This window comes from Nerophis ophidion, linkage group LG16 (genome assembly GCF_033978795.1).
Source record: "Nerophis ophidion isolate RoL-2023_Sa linkage group LG16, RoL_Noph_v1.0, whole genome shotgun sequence".
Classification (NCBI taxonomy): domain Eukaryota; kingdom Metazoa; phylum Chordata; class Actinopteri; order Syngnathiformes; family Syngnathidae; genus Nerophis; species Nerophis ophidion.
Genome location: NC_084626.1, coordinates 8,216,851 through 8,231,263, shown reverse-complemented (window position 1 = coordinate 8,231,263; position 14,413 = coordinate 8,216,851). Strand labels below are relative to the sequence as shown.

The 14,413-nt window shown below is 40.6% G+C and overlaps 1 protein-coding gene across 3 annotated transcripts; it reads right to left on the bottom strand.

Moving 5' to 3' along the window:
* Positions 1 to 437: 437 nt before the first annotated feature.
* Positions 438 to 14,153, bottom strand: emc3 (ER membrane protein complex subunit 3). Of its 3 annotated transcripts, none has more exons than XM_061922674.1 (10): positions 13,998 to 14,153; positions 13,686 to 13,769; positions 13,356 to 13,528; positions 6,491 to 6,548; positions 6,059 to 6,152; positions 3,925 to 4,029; positions 3,765 to 3,846; positions 3,622 to 3,701; positions 3,467 to 3,549; positions 438 to 963 (listed from the first exon to the last, which is right to left on the bottom strand). In XM_061922674.1, the coding sequence occupies exons 3-10, from the start codon at positions 13,508 to 13,510 to the stop codon at positions 835 to 837; spliced, it is 786 nt and encodes a 261-aa protein (XP_061778658.1). In that variant the 5' UTR covers positions 13,511 to 13,528; positions 13,686 to 13,769; positions 13,998 to 14,153; the 3' UTR covers positions 438 to 834. The 3 variants fall into 3 exon arrangements, with proteins under 3 accessions (XP_061778658.1, XP_061778660.1, XP_061778659.1); XM_061922676.1 differs by having other exon boundaries at positions 13,695 to 13,769; XM_061922675.1 differs by lacking the exon at positions 13,686 to 13,769 and having other exon boundaries at positions 13,998 to 14,149.
* Positions 14,154 to 14,413: the final 260 nt, after the last annotated feature.

Here is a 14,413-nt window from a genome sequence, read left to right as displayed (position 1 = left end):
CGTATATTTTGTATTTCTTTCACATGAATTCATTTTAGTTCAGAACAGACGTCACTTTAAATTAAAGTTTGATTAAAGATATATATCGTTTCACATTACAAAAAAGAAAAAAAGAAAAAGTGTTAAAAAAAATTGGAATGGGTGCCGCTCAAAAAAAAAATGTTAGAGGAAAAAAACAGTTAAATATAAAACGATATCCTGAATATTTATCGGCATTACTGTCCCTGTATTTACTTGCTGTCATATTGATACCAAAATTGGCTATCACCTTAATGGTCACAAATGATGGATTGTGACCATCAAGTGATAAAACTTCTACAGGCCCCATAGAAATGAACATAAACCTTGATCAGAACCAAAACAGGTAGTGGGCAGCCATCGACCTCAATCACGTAACTGGACAAAAAATCAATGCGTATTGCAAAAGACGAAACGGGTTGTTTTCATCCAAACATGTTTTATTGTACAAAACAAACAGAAGAGGGTGTTGCAATTTAAAAATAAATTGTTTACATCAAAATTAAATGACAAAGCAACACTACCAAACAGAAAATAGATTAAGGTAAACATCATTCAGGTATTCAAATGCTCATCTATCCTTATTTATTGAACATAATGGTACAAATAAAATACAGCAAAAACATGTAAATTGGTCACATTATTTGCACCTATTGACTATTCAGCAAGCTATAATGCAAATGTTTCCTCTCAAACAACAATGAAGTTAGTACACGTTCGGGGGGAAATAATGTAAACATTGCATATTATGGATGGGTTTGTTCAATGTAGAAAACAAATCCCTGCATTTAAAGACTACTCCAACTAGCTTAAGCATCAGAAGATCCCAGTTGGCAGCTCCTTGCTAAATATGCCATCAAAGTCCAGCTCCAGACTCATCAGCTCCTCTTCCACACTCTCCAGCGCCCACTGGTGGTCAGTCAGTTCCAGGGCTTCCCATTCCGCCTGAAAAGAAAGGACAACCATCTCAGGGGCGGTATAGCTTGGTTGGTAAGAGTGGCCGTGCCAGCAACCTGAGGGTTCCAGGTTCGACCCTGCTTCTGCCATCCTAGTCACTGCCCTTGTGTCCTTGGGCAAAACACTTTACCCACCTGCTCCCAGTGCCACCCACACTGGTTTAAATGTTACTTAGATATTGGGTTTCACTATGTAAAGCGCTTTGAGTCACTAGAGAAAAGCGCTATATAAATATAATTCACTTCACTCTTGAAAAAAACCAAGGACTACGTTTACATAAAGGAGATCTGAAGTTGTACCTGTCGGAATTAAACCAAATAATTGAGGCTAAGCTTTACAGGCCTTCAAGGGTTGTTAAAAGAAGAATGTGAAAAATAAGGTAACATTAGTTAACTTCTTGTTACACTTGTACGACATTTAAGAAGTGTGTCCCTGATGGAAATTACTTTTGAATGCCTAAAGTTGTGTATTTTTAATTTCCCTAAAATAGTATTCTAACAGTGGTTAACTTATCTTAATGCCAATTAAGACAAGTCAAATGTGTAAGGCGCATCAGCAACACTATCTTGGCATAACGCTTTCCTTCTATGATCAAGTATTTTATTGTCTTTGTTTCAATAAGAATAATTAGACAGTGGTTGACTGCTTTACAATTGTATTACTGTAAAGACTGTTACTTAAAATAAAGCGTGTACAGGTATTTTTTTTCTATGCTCTCCTACGAGATTATTTTTTTCTAAATTTGAGGTCAGTTACCATCCCAGGAGCAATTTTCTGCCGTTTTGGAGGCTCAACTGTATTATCGAACTTAAGGTCTGTTCTCAAATCTTTACATAAATTTACACAACTTTTTTGGTGTTAATCTGGGCTCTTCTAAAAGGAATTACATCAGTGATTAAGGTCATTTTCATTTTGGGCTACATCGCAGTTACAGCTGCCCACACTGGGCGACTTGTAAATGAGAAACGGATAAATGTATAATTGTCACATTATATTATAACACAAATGCCCCGTTCATCTGATTATCAGCATGTTTTCTGCCAACAAACTGATGGAAAAAATGCTTTTCAATCAGAAGTAAAGGTGACCAAATTAAAGTTCAGTTTAGGGCTGGGCGATATATCGATAAACACGATATATCGCGGGTTTGTCTCTGTGCGATATAGAAAATGACTATATCGTGATATTCGAGTATACGTTCTCACGCAGTTGCTTTTTGCTGCGTGCATTACATTACAGGCTCTTCTCAGTCTTTCCTGTGTCTCCTTCTCACAGACAAGCGCACCTTCTATCAAATGTCACATACTGTCAGGTCATACATCACATACGTATACAACCCTCGCGGAGCAGAGAGTTAGCAGCATGGGTAATGTTAGCTGTGATGCTAGCAGAGCCGTGCGAGTGGTAATACGAGAGAAAGAAGGTGCGAATGAAGGAAAAATTAATTCCCAAGAAAAACAGCAGGGGGTCCATCATCTGGTGGTAGTTTTGCTTCAAGTGGGAATACGTCGAACAGACAACCGTAATTTGTCAGGTGTGGGCCAAAAGTGTTGCTACAAAAAGTAGCATTACTGCTAATACGTAGCATCGTTTGAAAAGTCACCTGCTAGAGAATGAGGAGTGTTAACTCTGCGTGTCAACATCTCCGTTTGGTGCCACACGCCCACACCATCAAAATGCCGAAGCAAACATTTCCAGATCAACACTGTATGAAAAAAAGTCAACAACAGAATTTAATAACGTCCGCAGCAACCTACCACATAGCGAAGGACGGACACTATTTGATTTCTTATTATGCAGCTCAATTATATTTGACATTTAAAATGTCTCTGACAATCTTGCACTTTCTGTTTTGGAAATGACATGAACCTTTGTGCCATTGCTTAATAACTCTTTAATAAATACAGTTTTGGTCAATTGACTTAGTTGTGATTTCTTTCTTTGCATGAAAGCTTAAAAGTAGCATATATTAATGCAGTATGAAGAAGAATATTTTAATGTAGACACATAGAATCATCATACTGCTGTGATTATATGCATCAAGTGTTAATTTAAGGCCAAGGCAAAATACCGAGATATAAATATCGAGATAAAAATATCGAGATAATAAAAAAAGGCCACATCGCCCAGCCCTAGTTCAGCTATTGTAGAATTCATTGAAAAAATATTCCAATGACAAAACAAAAAATGCTTGGAATAGCTTTTTGCATCAAATAACATTGAGTTAAGTATAACTGCAGTTGCACCGGTAAAATGTTTTCTCACAAAATATAAACACTTTAGCCAAAATGCCTTGTTGACACACATTTCCAGATTTTTGCAGAGTATGTAAAATGATGTGGCCGCCAGGCCTTGAGTTTGACACCTGTTAAGCTTACAGGTGTCAAACTCAAGGCTTAACCTTTGGGGCCGAGAGAAAAACATGTTACATATTCAAGCTTTTAATGTAATTTTGAAGATGTCCAAACACAGCTATAACAACTTAGTCTACCTTGAAAGCTTTATTTGTATCTGCCGGCATGGCCATGGCAGCTCCACTCATCTGCTCTTGCATGATCCTTGACTGGTCTGCACCTATTATTAGGACAGCAACACATAAACAATCACTTGTGTCACATTACAACACAACCAAAGTAGACTAATTACCGTTGTCTTGGCCGAGGATTAATGAGTACATGCTTCGCAGTCCGAAGACATTCAGGAAGTACCATGATGCTGAGCTCACCCTGGACGGTACACGTTAGACACGTTAGTAGTACAAATAGCAAAGACAATACTTCTTATCTTACCATGAAGCATCCAAAGAGAGCAGCTCTATTCCTTGTTGTAGCATGGGCTTGAAGCGCAGAGTGAGAGGAAAGGGGACCTTAGCTGCATAAACAAACCATTAAATTTAGTAGACACCTATATGGAAATGGTTGAGAATGTCAAATGATTTCATGTCATTACTTGTTACAAATCCTGAAAAGGTCCAGTTTATCCAGCCCCCGATCATGATCATGGGAAGCACGTTGGTCACGTTTCCTTTCATCATGTCCGTCAACATGCTTGGGTCTGCCAGAGTCAATCAGCAGCAGATGCACTTCAGTCAATCAATCAATCAAAATGTATTCAAATAACTCTTTGTATAACTCTTAATCACACGCTTCTCAAGGTTTCATCTTTAACTTATTACCAACTTAATTTTTTTTTCAAATTTATAAAAATGTGAAAAATTATTGGACATTGTTGCGACAATGTTTTAATTTGAATCAAAGTAACATTTTTCAACTTATTTTATTTTATTTTATTTAGGTGTGGTGTACTTGATTTGCTGTCTTCTTTCAGTTTTTTCCAACCTAATTTTTGGAAAAAAAATTTCAAATGTTACATCTTCAACTTATCACCAACTTAATTATTCTGAGTTTTACCAACCTGTAAAATACATTTAATTAGGTCCGGTGTAATTAATTTGCTGCCTTCTTTCATGTTTATTAAACCTACATTCTTCAACTTATCACCCACTTAATTATACACATTTTTATAAAATCAAAAAAACTAAGTTGGAAAATGTTGCAACATTTTTTTAAACCCGGTAGGGTTTTTTCAGGTGTGCTGGAGAGGAGGCTGCGCCGGATGGTCGAGCCTCGGATTCAGGAGGAACAGTGTGGTTTTCGTCCTGGTCGTGGAGCTGTGGACCAGCTCTGTGCTCTCGGCGGGGTTCTTGAGGGTGCATGGGAGTTTGCCCAACCAGTCTACATGTGCTTTGTGGACTTGGAGAAGGCATTCGACTGTGTCCCTCGGGAAGTCCTGTCGGGAGTGCTCAGAGAGTATGGGGTATCGGACTGTCTTATTGTGGCGGTCCGTTCCCTGTACGATCAGTGCCAGAGCTTGGGCCGCATTGCCGGCAGTAAGTCGAACACATTTCCAGTGACAAAGGCTGTCCTTTGTCACATATTCTGTTCATAACTTTTATGGACAGAATTCCTAGGCGCAGTCAAGGCGTTGAGGGGTTCCGGTTTGGTAACCGCAGGATTAGGTCTCTGCTTTTTGCAGATGATGTGGTCCTGATGGCTTCATCTGACCGGGATCTTCAGCTCTCGCTGGATCGGTTCGCAGCCAAGTGTGAAGCGACCGGAAAGAGAATCAGCACCTCCAAGTCCGAGTCCATGGTTCTCGCCCGGAAAAGGGTGGAATGCCATCTCGGGGTTGGGGAGGAGACCCTGCCCCAAGTGGAGGAGTTCAAGTACCTAGGAGTCTTGTTCACGAGTGAGGGAAGAGTGGATCGTGAGATCGACAGGCGGATCGGTGCGGCGTCTTCAGTAATGCGGATGTTGTACCGATCCGTTGTGGTGAAGAAGGAGCTGAGCCGGAAGGCAAAGCTCTCAATTTACCGGTCGATCTACGTTCCCATCCTCACCTATGGTCATGAGCTTTGGGTCATGACCAAAAGGATAAGATCACGGGTACAAGCGGCCGAAATGAGTTTCCTCCGCCGTGTGTCTCACCCTATCTCCCTTAGAGATAGGGTGAGAAGCTCTGCCATCCGGGAGGAACTCAAAGTAAAGCCGCTGCTCCTTCACATCGAGGAGCCGGATGAGGTGGTTCGGGCATCTGGTCAGGATGCCACCCGAACGCCTCCATAGGGAGGTGTTTAGGGCACGTCCAACCGGTAGGAGGCCATGGGGAAGACCCAGGACACGTTGGGAAGACTATGTCTCCCGGCTGGCCTGGGAACGCCTCGGGATCCCCCGGGAAGAGCTAGACGAAGTGGCTGGGGAAAGGGAAGTCTGGGTTTCCCTGCTTAGGCTGTTGCCCCCGCGACCCGGCCTCGGATAAGCGGAAGATGATGGATGGATTTTTTAAAAGTTGCATCAAAGTAACATTTTTTAAAGTGTACAGTATATGTGTGAGTGAGCGGATTACTCTTTTTCAGGCTTTATTTTTCTAGGGGTGGAGAATACTTGTATTTGGGTCGATAAGGTATTAATACTTAATATATGCTAATTGTACACAAGTCTACTGTTCTATTGGCCAATTTTATCAGAGGAATGCAATAGCAGTAGTAAAGCAACAACACTCAATAAACTTAAATATTAATTACCAGTCATTGGAGAGGGTGGTACGACCTTTCTTTTTGTTTTCTTGAAAAAGCCGTCTTCTTGATTATTGAAGTAAAACTTCCTCATTAAAAAGGACTGAGGAAATGAAAGAGAAATAATAATAATAATAGTTATTATTATTATCAGCAACAAAGTGAAGTTTCTGTGATTATAGTAGGTACATTTGCAGAAGTCATTGCAACACAAAATGCAGCCCTCACACATTGCTCTCACTTTTGAGCAGTTTAAACTCAACACCAATAGGTTGATTATTGTAGTTTTAATTTGCAACAATGTAGGCAGATAATTGTTAATATTATAGTTCCAACTACACTGTTAAATATGTACATTAATAGCTTCTAAAATGCATGGTTTGATATCATTATACTGTGCCTAGTCATGCTTTATGTGGAGCACAAATGAAAATTACTTACTTGTTTCGGAATGTATTTGCCATTTTCTCTGAGGATTCTGCTCCGAAGGAGAACCTGGCTGTAATGAGAGGTGCATCATCACATACTGCAGTAGATATCAACTGCAAAGAAACCCCAAAGAAAACTGCAGTAGAAAAATTAAAATTCACAGAGTAAAGGGGGAGTTATGAGGTTACCATGGCTGTCAGACCTGAGGGATATCCATCTTTATAGACATTAACAGAAAGTTAGCCGAATGAAAAGGTACATATTTCTTTATGTCTTTGCTAAATACTTGTTTATAAGTATGTGTTCCTCTATAATACTGTAACATATTACATATTAAAAGAGAAATACCCATCAAGTCTGGCACCCCTGGCATACCATTTTATTCCATTCTGATTATTAAGTCTTCAAAAGCCTCCTTTTTTGGAGTGTTGCTGCAATAGTTGCAATGTTTTGAGGCTTTTTAGTAACCTTGAATCAAATTGTGATTATATGAATTCCTCACCATTTTTTGAAGCGATTTTTGTAACCGTGACTTAATAAAAAACATTATTTTATCAAAAATTGGAAAACAAATTATGATTAGTCATTTTATACCACATATTTAAAAATAGACAATAGATGGCAGTAAAAACACATACCGTATTTCCCTGAATTGTCGCCAGGGTGCTAATTAATTTAAAACCTCTTCTCACTCCTGCGCTTACCAAAGGCATGCGGTAAAAGTAAGCATGCGCTAATTATTTTAAAACCTCTTCTCACTCCGGCACTTACCAAAGGTATGCAGTAAACATTTGAGTGTGATGTAAGCTTTGACCTTAAATCATAATGAATAACTCTTAATCTTTCTTCCCTATATGCGATTTCAAATTACCGGTATTGAAATCAGCCTCCTCAATTTTGAAAATGATGACAGGGGAAGTGTCATGAGTTTGACCAGGCGGTAATACTAAGCATGGGCTAATTATTTTGGGAAGCGAGTTTGACACGGCAGTAATTCAAGGCAGGCGCATACTATATGCTCTGCGGCAATTCAAGGAAATACGGTACTTAGAGCTCATTGTCAAACAACTGCAACGCTTTAAAGGTTAATCGTTCACAACCATTATATGAGACATGACAATGGATGTTATAATCTTTTTAGCATTTTAATTATTAAATAAATGCGGTTAAGAGTTTGCTTATAATGGAGCCTACAGGAGCGCTTATATACACGGTGTAAGTATATATGTAATGTACCAACGGCCACATTTCTAATAAAATAAAATATTTACGTACTGTGGCCATTTTAAGCATACACAGTGCATTAATTTCTTTTTTTGTCCTGTCCAGCTTCTCAGGCAAATCATATAGTTGATGTAGATGCCCATATCGGCTGTTCAGATTTACTTTACAAAAGAGAAGTGTAGGATACTTCTCTTGTTGCCTTATTTGAATTTGACTTTATTAAATGTATTTATATTATCATTTGGTGCAGCCGGGCCGGAGCAGGAGGGGATAGAAAGAGAAAAAAAGGAAGACAGGGGGAAATTGTGGGGATAGGAGGGGGATTAGACAGAGAGACAAAAACAACAACAGCAAATACAACAATAACAACAACAACAATAGAACAACACCACCACATACAATATGTACAAATACGATCGTAAAAGTGATAACAAATAAGCAGTTAGTGAAATAAATAATAATATAGTAATGACAATGAGCATTTTTACACTGAAACTGGAGCAATACAAATACCAATAGAAAAAGCGCTATTTATGATGAACAAAACCAATAGTTTACCTCTATTATCAACAATACAGTTGTTCAAATGCAACAATACATATACATAATGATAGCTAGAAAGATAATTAAAAAAAATAAATAAATGAAAAAAAAAAAAAAAAAAAAAAGGAATACCGAAAGATGAAAGGGAAGAGAGAGCCATCCTATATTAATCTTGTAGATTGTTATAGTAACAATGGGTTAAGCGCTGTCAATATGCCTTGTGTTACCCAGTTTACCCTAGGGCAACAACGTTGATATATGTTTGATGAAACATGATTATGTGCATGAATATATGTATGTATATGTACTTGTATATGAACAGAATGTGTATATGAATGTTTGTAGAGTAAATGTATATGTACAGTATATGTATGTTTGTTTGTACAGTGAATGTATATGTACAGTATGTGTATGTTTGTACCGTGAATGTGTGTGTGGATGGACGGACTTGGAGTATGTAGGTATGTAATGTATTTGTGTATGTATGTGGGAGCGTAGGTACCAATGTATGGACGTTTGTATGTATGAATAACGGTGTGTGTGTTTGTGAGTATATGTGTGTTTGTATTTACAATATATTTGACTCCCGGTGCACGTGGGAGCCAGAGTGCGGCCCCAGCAGCCCAGAGAGCCCAACCCAAACAGCAGGTGTGGCGCCCAGGGAACCGGGGACCACCGGCCCCACACACCCACCGCGCCGCCCGGAAGAGCCGGCAGCAGGCCGCAGACAGACGCACCCGGCAGAGGACAGGACACGAGAGAAGCAGCGGACGGCCAGACCCCAAGCCAGCGAGAGAGAACCCCCCACACGGTCAGAAAGACGGGACGCCCCGCCCGGGGGAACCCAGAGACTCCCCGCAGCCGCACGGGAAGACCGCCCCCGCCCTACCAGCACCCGGGGCCCCCCGGCCCCACCCTCACCCCTGGGGAGCACGGCGCGGCCCACACCAGGCCACCCCACCAGAGCCGGCCGCCACAGGACCACCCAGCGCAGGGACGCGGGGACCACCCACCCCACCCGTAGGGACCCCAACGATGGAGATGGAGTGCATTAATTTCAAAAACACATCATGTTTGCTTTTTTTTTTCTTTATCATTGATTATTACTAACTGCAGACTTCAAGAGAGCCAACAAACATTTTCTTATCTTGGATAAATAAAAGGCCCTGCGATGAGGTGGCGACTTGTCCAGGGTGTACCCCGCCTTCCGCCCGATTGTAGCTGAGATAGGCGCCAGCACCCCCCGCGACCTCAAAAGGGAATAAGCGGTAGAAAATGGATGGATGGATGGATAAATAAAAGTTAAGTAAATCAATAAATGTAAATATGTCCATAAAGTGCTTTTTTGCACAATTTAATTTTGTAATTTAAATTCTTTAAAAATGTTTTTTTTTTTTTTTTTTTTTTTTTTTTTTTTACATGTTACTTCATTTAAAATATTTGTGTTGCTTTTATGGGCTTCACGGTGGCAGAGGGGTTAGTGCGTCTGCCTCACAATACGAAGGTCCTGCAGTCCTGGGTTCAAATCCAGGCTCGGGATCTTTCTGTGTGGAGTTTGCATGTTCTCCCCGTGAATGCGTGGGTTCCCTCCGGGTACTCCGGCTTCCTCCCACTTCCAAAGACATGCACCTGGGGATAGGTTGATTGGCAACACTAAATTGGCCCTAGTGTGTGAATGTGAGTGTGAATGTTGTCTGTCTATCTGTGTTGGCCCTGCGATGAGGTGGCGACTTGTCCAGGGTGTACCCCGCCTTCCGCCCGATTGTAGCTGAGATAGGCGCCAGCGCCCCCCGCGACCCCGAAAGGGAATAAGCGGTAGAAAATGGATGGATGGATGTGTCTCTTTTATAAGAACATTCAATTCAATAAGGTTTCTTCTACAAAGGAAATCATTTTGAATGTGTTTGGTAAAATATTTCAGTATAAGTACTTTTTAAAAACGCTGAGCATATGTAAAAATACCACAATAATAATGATAACCCTTATAATTTTGGTCACAATAACTGTGATAAGAAATGTATATACCATGCCATCCCTCAAACATACGCTGTCTGGCTAGCTCAGCTGTGTACAAACAAAACATGAAACATGGGCCACTACTTTACAGATAGTGCTGGGCGATAGATATATCGATATACTCGATATATCGCGGGTTTCTCTATGTGCAATATAGAAAATTACTATACCGTGATATTCGAGTATATGTTCTCACGCATTACACTATAGGCTCTTCCCATTCCTTCTTGTGTCTCCTTCTCACAGACAGCAAGCGCACCTTTTTACACATGTCACATACTGTCATGTCAAACGTCACATACGTATACGCCCTCGCAGAGCGGAGAGGTAGCAGCATGGGTAACGTTAGTTGTGATGCTAGTGGAGTGGTAATACGAGAGAAAGAAGGTGCAAGTCTGGTAACAAATGAAGGAAGAATCAATTCCCAAGAAAAACATTGTCTGGTGGTGGTTTGCCTTCAAGTGGGAACATGACGAACAGACAACCGTAATTTGTCAAGCGTGGTGCTAAAGCGTTGTTACAAAAAGTAGCATTACTGCTAATATGTAGCATCATTTGAAAAGTCACCTGATAAGAGAATGAAAAGTGCTTATTCCGCATTTCAACATCTCCATTCGGCGCCACACGCCCACAAAATCATGCACAAAAGTGCACTTTATTTGTTTTAAACTATTGTAGTGGTGTTCTGTACACAAGGTGCACTTTAATATAGTTTTGTTTTGATATGTCATCTTAATGACATCAAGCACATAAGTGCACTAATAGCTTGTTTTAAAGGCCTACTGAAACCCATTACTACCGACCACGCAGTCTGATAGTTTAGAAATCAATGATGAAATCTTAACATTGCAACACATGCCAATACGGCCTTTTCAGTTTACTAAATTGCAATTTTAAATTTCGCGCAAAGTATCCTGTTGAAAACGTTGCGATATGATGACGCGTATGATGACGCGTGCACGTGACGTCACGGATTTTAGCGGACATTTTGTTCCAGCCCGATCCCAGCTATAAGTCGTCTGCTTTAATCGCATAATTACACAGTGTTCTGGACATCTGTGTTGCTGAATCTTTTGCAATTTGTTCAATTAATAATGGAGACGTCCAAGAAGAAAGATGTCAGTGGGAAGCGGTGTATTGCGGCTGCCTTTAGCAACACAAACACAGCCGGTGTTTCCTTGTTTACATTCCCGAAGGTGAAGCTTTACTGTGGAACAGAGCGGTCAAGCGAACATGGTTCTCTACCACATGTCAACCGGCAGGTTTCGGTGAGTAAATTTTGGTAATAAGTCGGCTCTTACCGTAGACATGAGCGGAGCTTGCGTCGTTCCTCGTGCACCTGTCAAAGAGGCAGCTGCAGACTCTCTTGCCTCCTCGGACCGGCCGCCCTCGAACGTGGGATGCTCCCACCGTGGAGCAGGGGGGAAAAAAGCTCAGCCCGGCCCGACCGGCTGCCTTCGTTTCGCCTCGTCGAGAAACGTGGCTTCCCTCAGAGACACTGGCGGTCACCACACCCGTGGCCACACCCCTCCGACTTTCAGGTACGACTATATAATCTCACTAAAACACTAGTAACACTATAAGCAGATAAGTGATTTTCCAGAAATATCCTAGTAAATGTGTCTAATAACATCTGAATCGCTACCACTGCCCTGTCTTTTTTTTCTTTCTAGTCCTTCACTCTCTTTATCTTCATCCACGAATCTTTCATCCTCGCTCAAATTAATGAGGAAATCTTTGCTTTCTCAGTCCAAATCGCTCTCGCTGCTGGTGGCCATGATTGTAAACAATGTGAGGATGTGCGGAGCTCCACAACTGTGATATCACGCGCACATCCACTGCTACTTCCGGTACAGGCAAGGCTTTTTTTATTAGCGACCAAAAGTTGCGAACTTTATCGTCGATGTTCTCTACTAACTCCTTTCAGCAAAAATATGGCGATATCGCGAAATGATCTAGTATGACACACAGAATGGACCTGCTATCCCTGTTTAAATAAGCAAATCTCATTTCAGTAGGCTTTTAAAATGTCTCTGACAATCTTGCACTTTCTGTTTTGGAAATGACATGAGTGTTTATGCCACTGCTTAATAACTGTTTCATAACTACAGTATTGGTCAATTTACTTAGTTGTGACTTCCTTCTCTGCATGAAAGTTTAAAATGAGCATATATTAATGCAGTATGAACAAGAATGTTTTGATGTAGACACATAGACTCATCATACTGCTGTGATTATATGCATCAAGTGTTCATTCACGTCTAAGGCAAAATATTGAGATATATATCGTGTATCGTGATATGGTATAAAAATATTGAGATATTAAAAAAAGGCCATATCGCCCAGCCCTATTTACAGATACTCTATTATGTTTGTTCATGTTTTTCAGTCAGTACACATTGGCAACACATAGCATTGTGTTGTGCATTACGAACCCAAACGTGTTTTGTGTTGACGTAGAAGCGAGCTTATCTCTTGCCATAGTTAGCTTTTACAGAAGCAAGCCGACGTGTTACTACGCTAGAAAAAGAGTTCCTCAGTGTTCGCTCTTACAATAACAATGTCAATACAGTTTGGTTATTGTACAGGTTAAAAAAAACATGACTAATGTATTGATGACAGTTTTGGAATGCATTTTAAAGTTATTTAGAGGTAGAATTGATTGCTCCCAGTAGTTGCATTTTTAGCCACCTACAACTAGGTGATTTTTTATTGTTAGAAAGCGAAAATAATCAACCTTTTGTCTTCTTGTCTCTCATTATGATTGTAAACGATAAGACAGAATTCCCAAAAACCCTGCAGTTCCCCTAAAAAGACAAATATTTTCTCAAATAATTTAGTGCCTATTGTTCTAATGTGCGGTATCTTGAGACAATATGTTGATTGGCAGTCTAAAAGTACCATGTCTTCCTTCACTCACTTTATTTGAATTACAGTTTTATGCATTTATATGAATAAAATATAAAACTCGCAAATCGAATGGCAACTTTGGAGAGAAAAAACTCGCAATCAGGTTTTTCTCAAAACCGTGCAGCCCTATTCTGCATCTACTGAAATGAACAGCAGGTGTTTAAAGTAGTGCACGTTTACTTACCTGTCCGACACCTGCTCTAAAGTCAACTTCTTGTCACTTTGAAGAAGAATGGATACATAATGACGAATGACTCCAACGAGGAAGGTGATGAAGACAATGGGCAACACCACCCAGAGTCGAATGTTGGAGTCCAGGAGGAGCTCCGGCTCAGCCATTCAGTCTGTTTCCTGACACTATAGTGAACGGAAGACAAAGCAGTGATGTCACAATCGAAATGTAGAAGCCGTTTCTCACAAATGTTGGGTTTAACTGATGGAGCAACAGCAGAACTAGAACATCAACCTAGCAAGCGCATCGTAAATAATGTGCTAGCATTAGCCAGCCGGCTACCTTTCTAACCTTCCCGGTGACGGTTGCGTTATTGTCGAGTGACGTTGACGCGGCGAATTCCACGACAAGAGACGTTTCTCGGCTCTGAAGAATATAAAGCATTAAGAAGGCAAATATATTTTTCTAAACAATTACAAGCTTCGCCCGACTCCTCCCAATGGAATTGCAGCTGATGACAGGTTTCTCCTCGCAAAGCCCATCCGCATCTTGCTAGTTGCTAGCTGTACTCACCGTTGCCAGACAATGTGAAATGACCTTTTTTTTTTGCATTCTTACAATTGTCGTATATTGATAAAAAAGTACCGTACATACCCTTTTTTACTTTACATCTGTATTTTGTGTTTGCTGGTGGTCATGTTCTGAAGGGGTCAAATGATCGTGTAGTTTGGAAAGATTGGAATACTGATTATATTGAGTGTGAAATAACATCGTCTGGCACCACTGTGCAAAGCCCTCCCTCGTTTTACCAGCCGGAACACAGCGACCCTCGGCGGTGATGGGAGAAATGTGCCCCCCGGTCGTATGAGCTTTGAATCCGCAGTAACACTGATTTATGAGAAAATTAGCATTTTTTGTCCGAAATAAGTGCAAAAATGTTAAAGAGATTTATGTACCCATTTTGTTGTACTTTAGTGTATGGCGTGTCAGCCTAATTCACTGTAATATTATCCAGGCCAATAGATGGCGATAGCACGTATACAATCAGTTTCACAAGCGAAGTAGACCTT

Excerpts from the sequence above, each read along its gene's own strand:
- emc3 (XM_061922674.1), bottom strand. The coding sequence starts at position 13,510 with ATGGCTGAGCCGGAGCTCCTCCTGGACTCCAACATTCGACTCTGGGTG. Across the intron at positions 6,549-13,355 it reads TTAGAGCAGGTGTCGGACAG|CCAGGTTCTCCTTCGGAGCA; the intron begins GTAAGTAAACGT and ends CTCTCATTACAG. Across the intron at positions 3,847-3,924 it reads CTTTTCAGGATTTGTAACAA|CTAAGGTCCCCTTTCCTCTC; the intron begins GTAATGACATGA and ends TTGTTTATGCAG.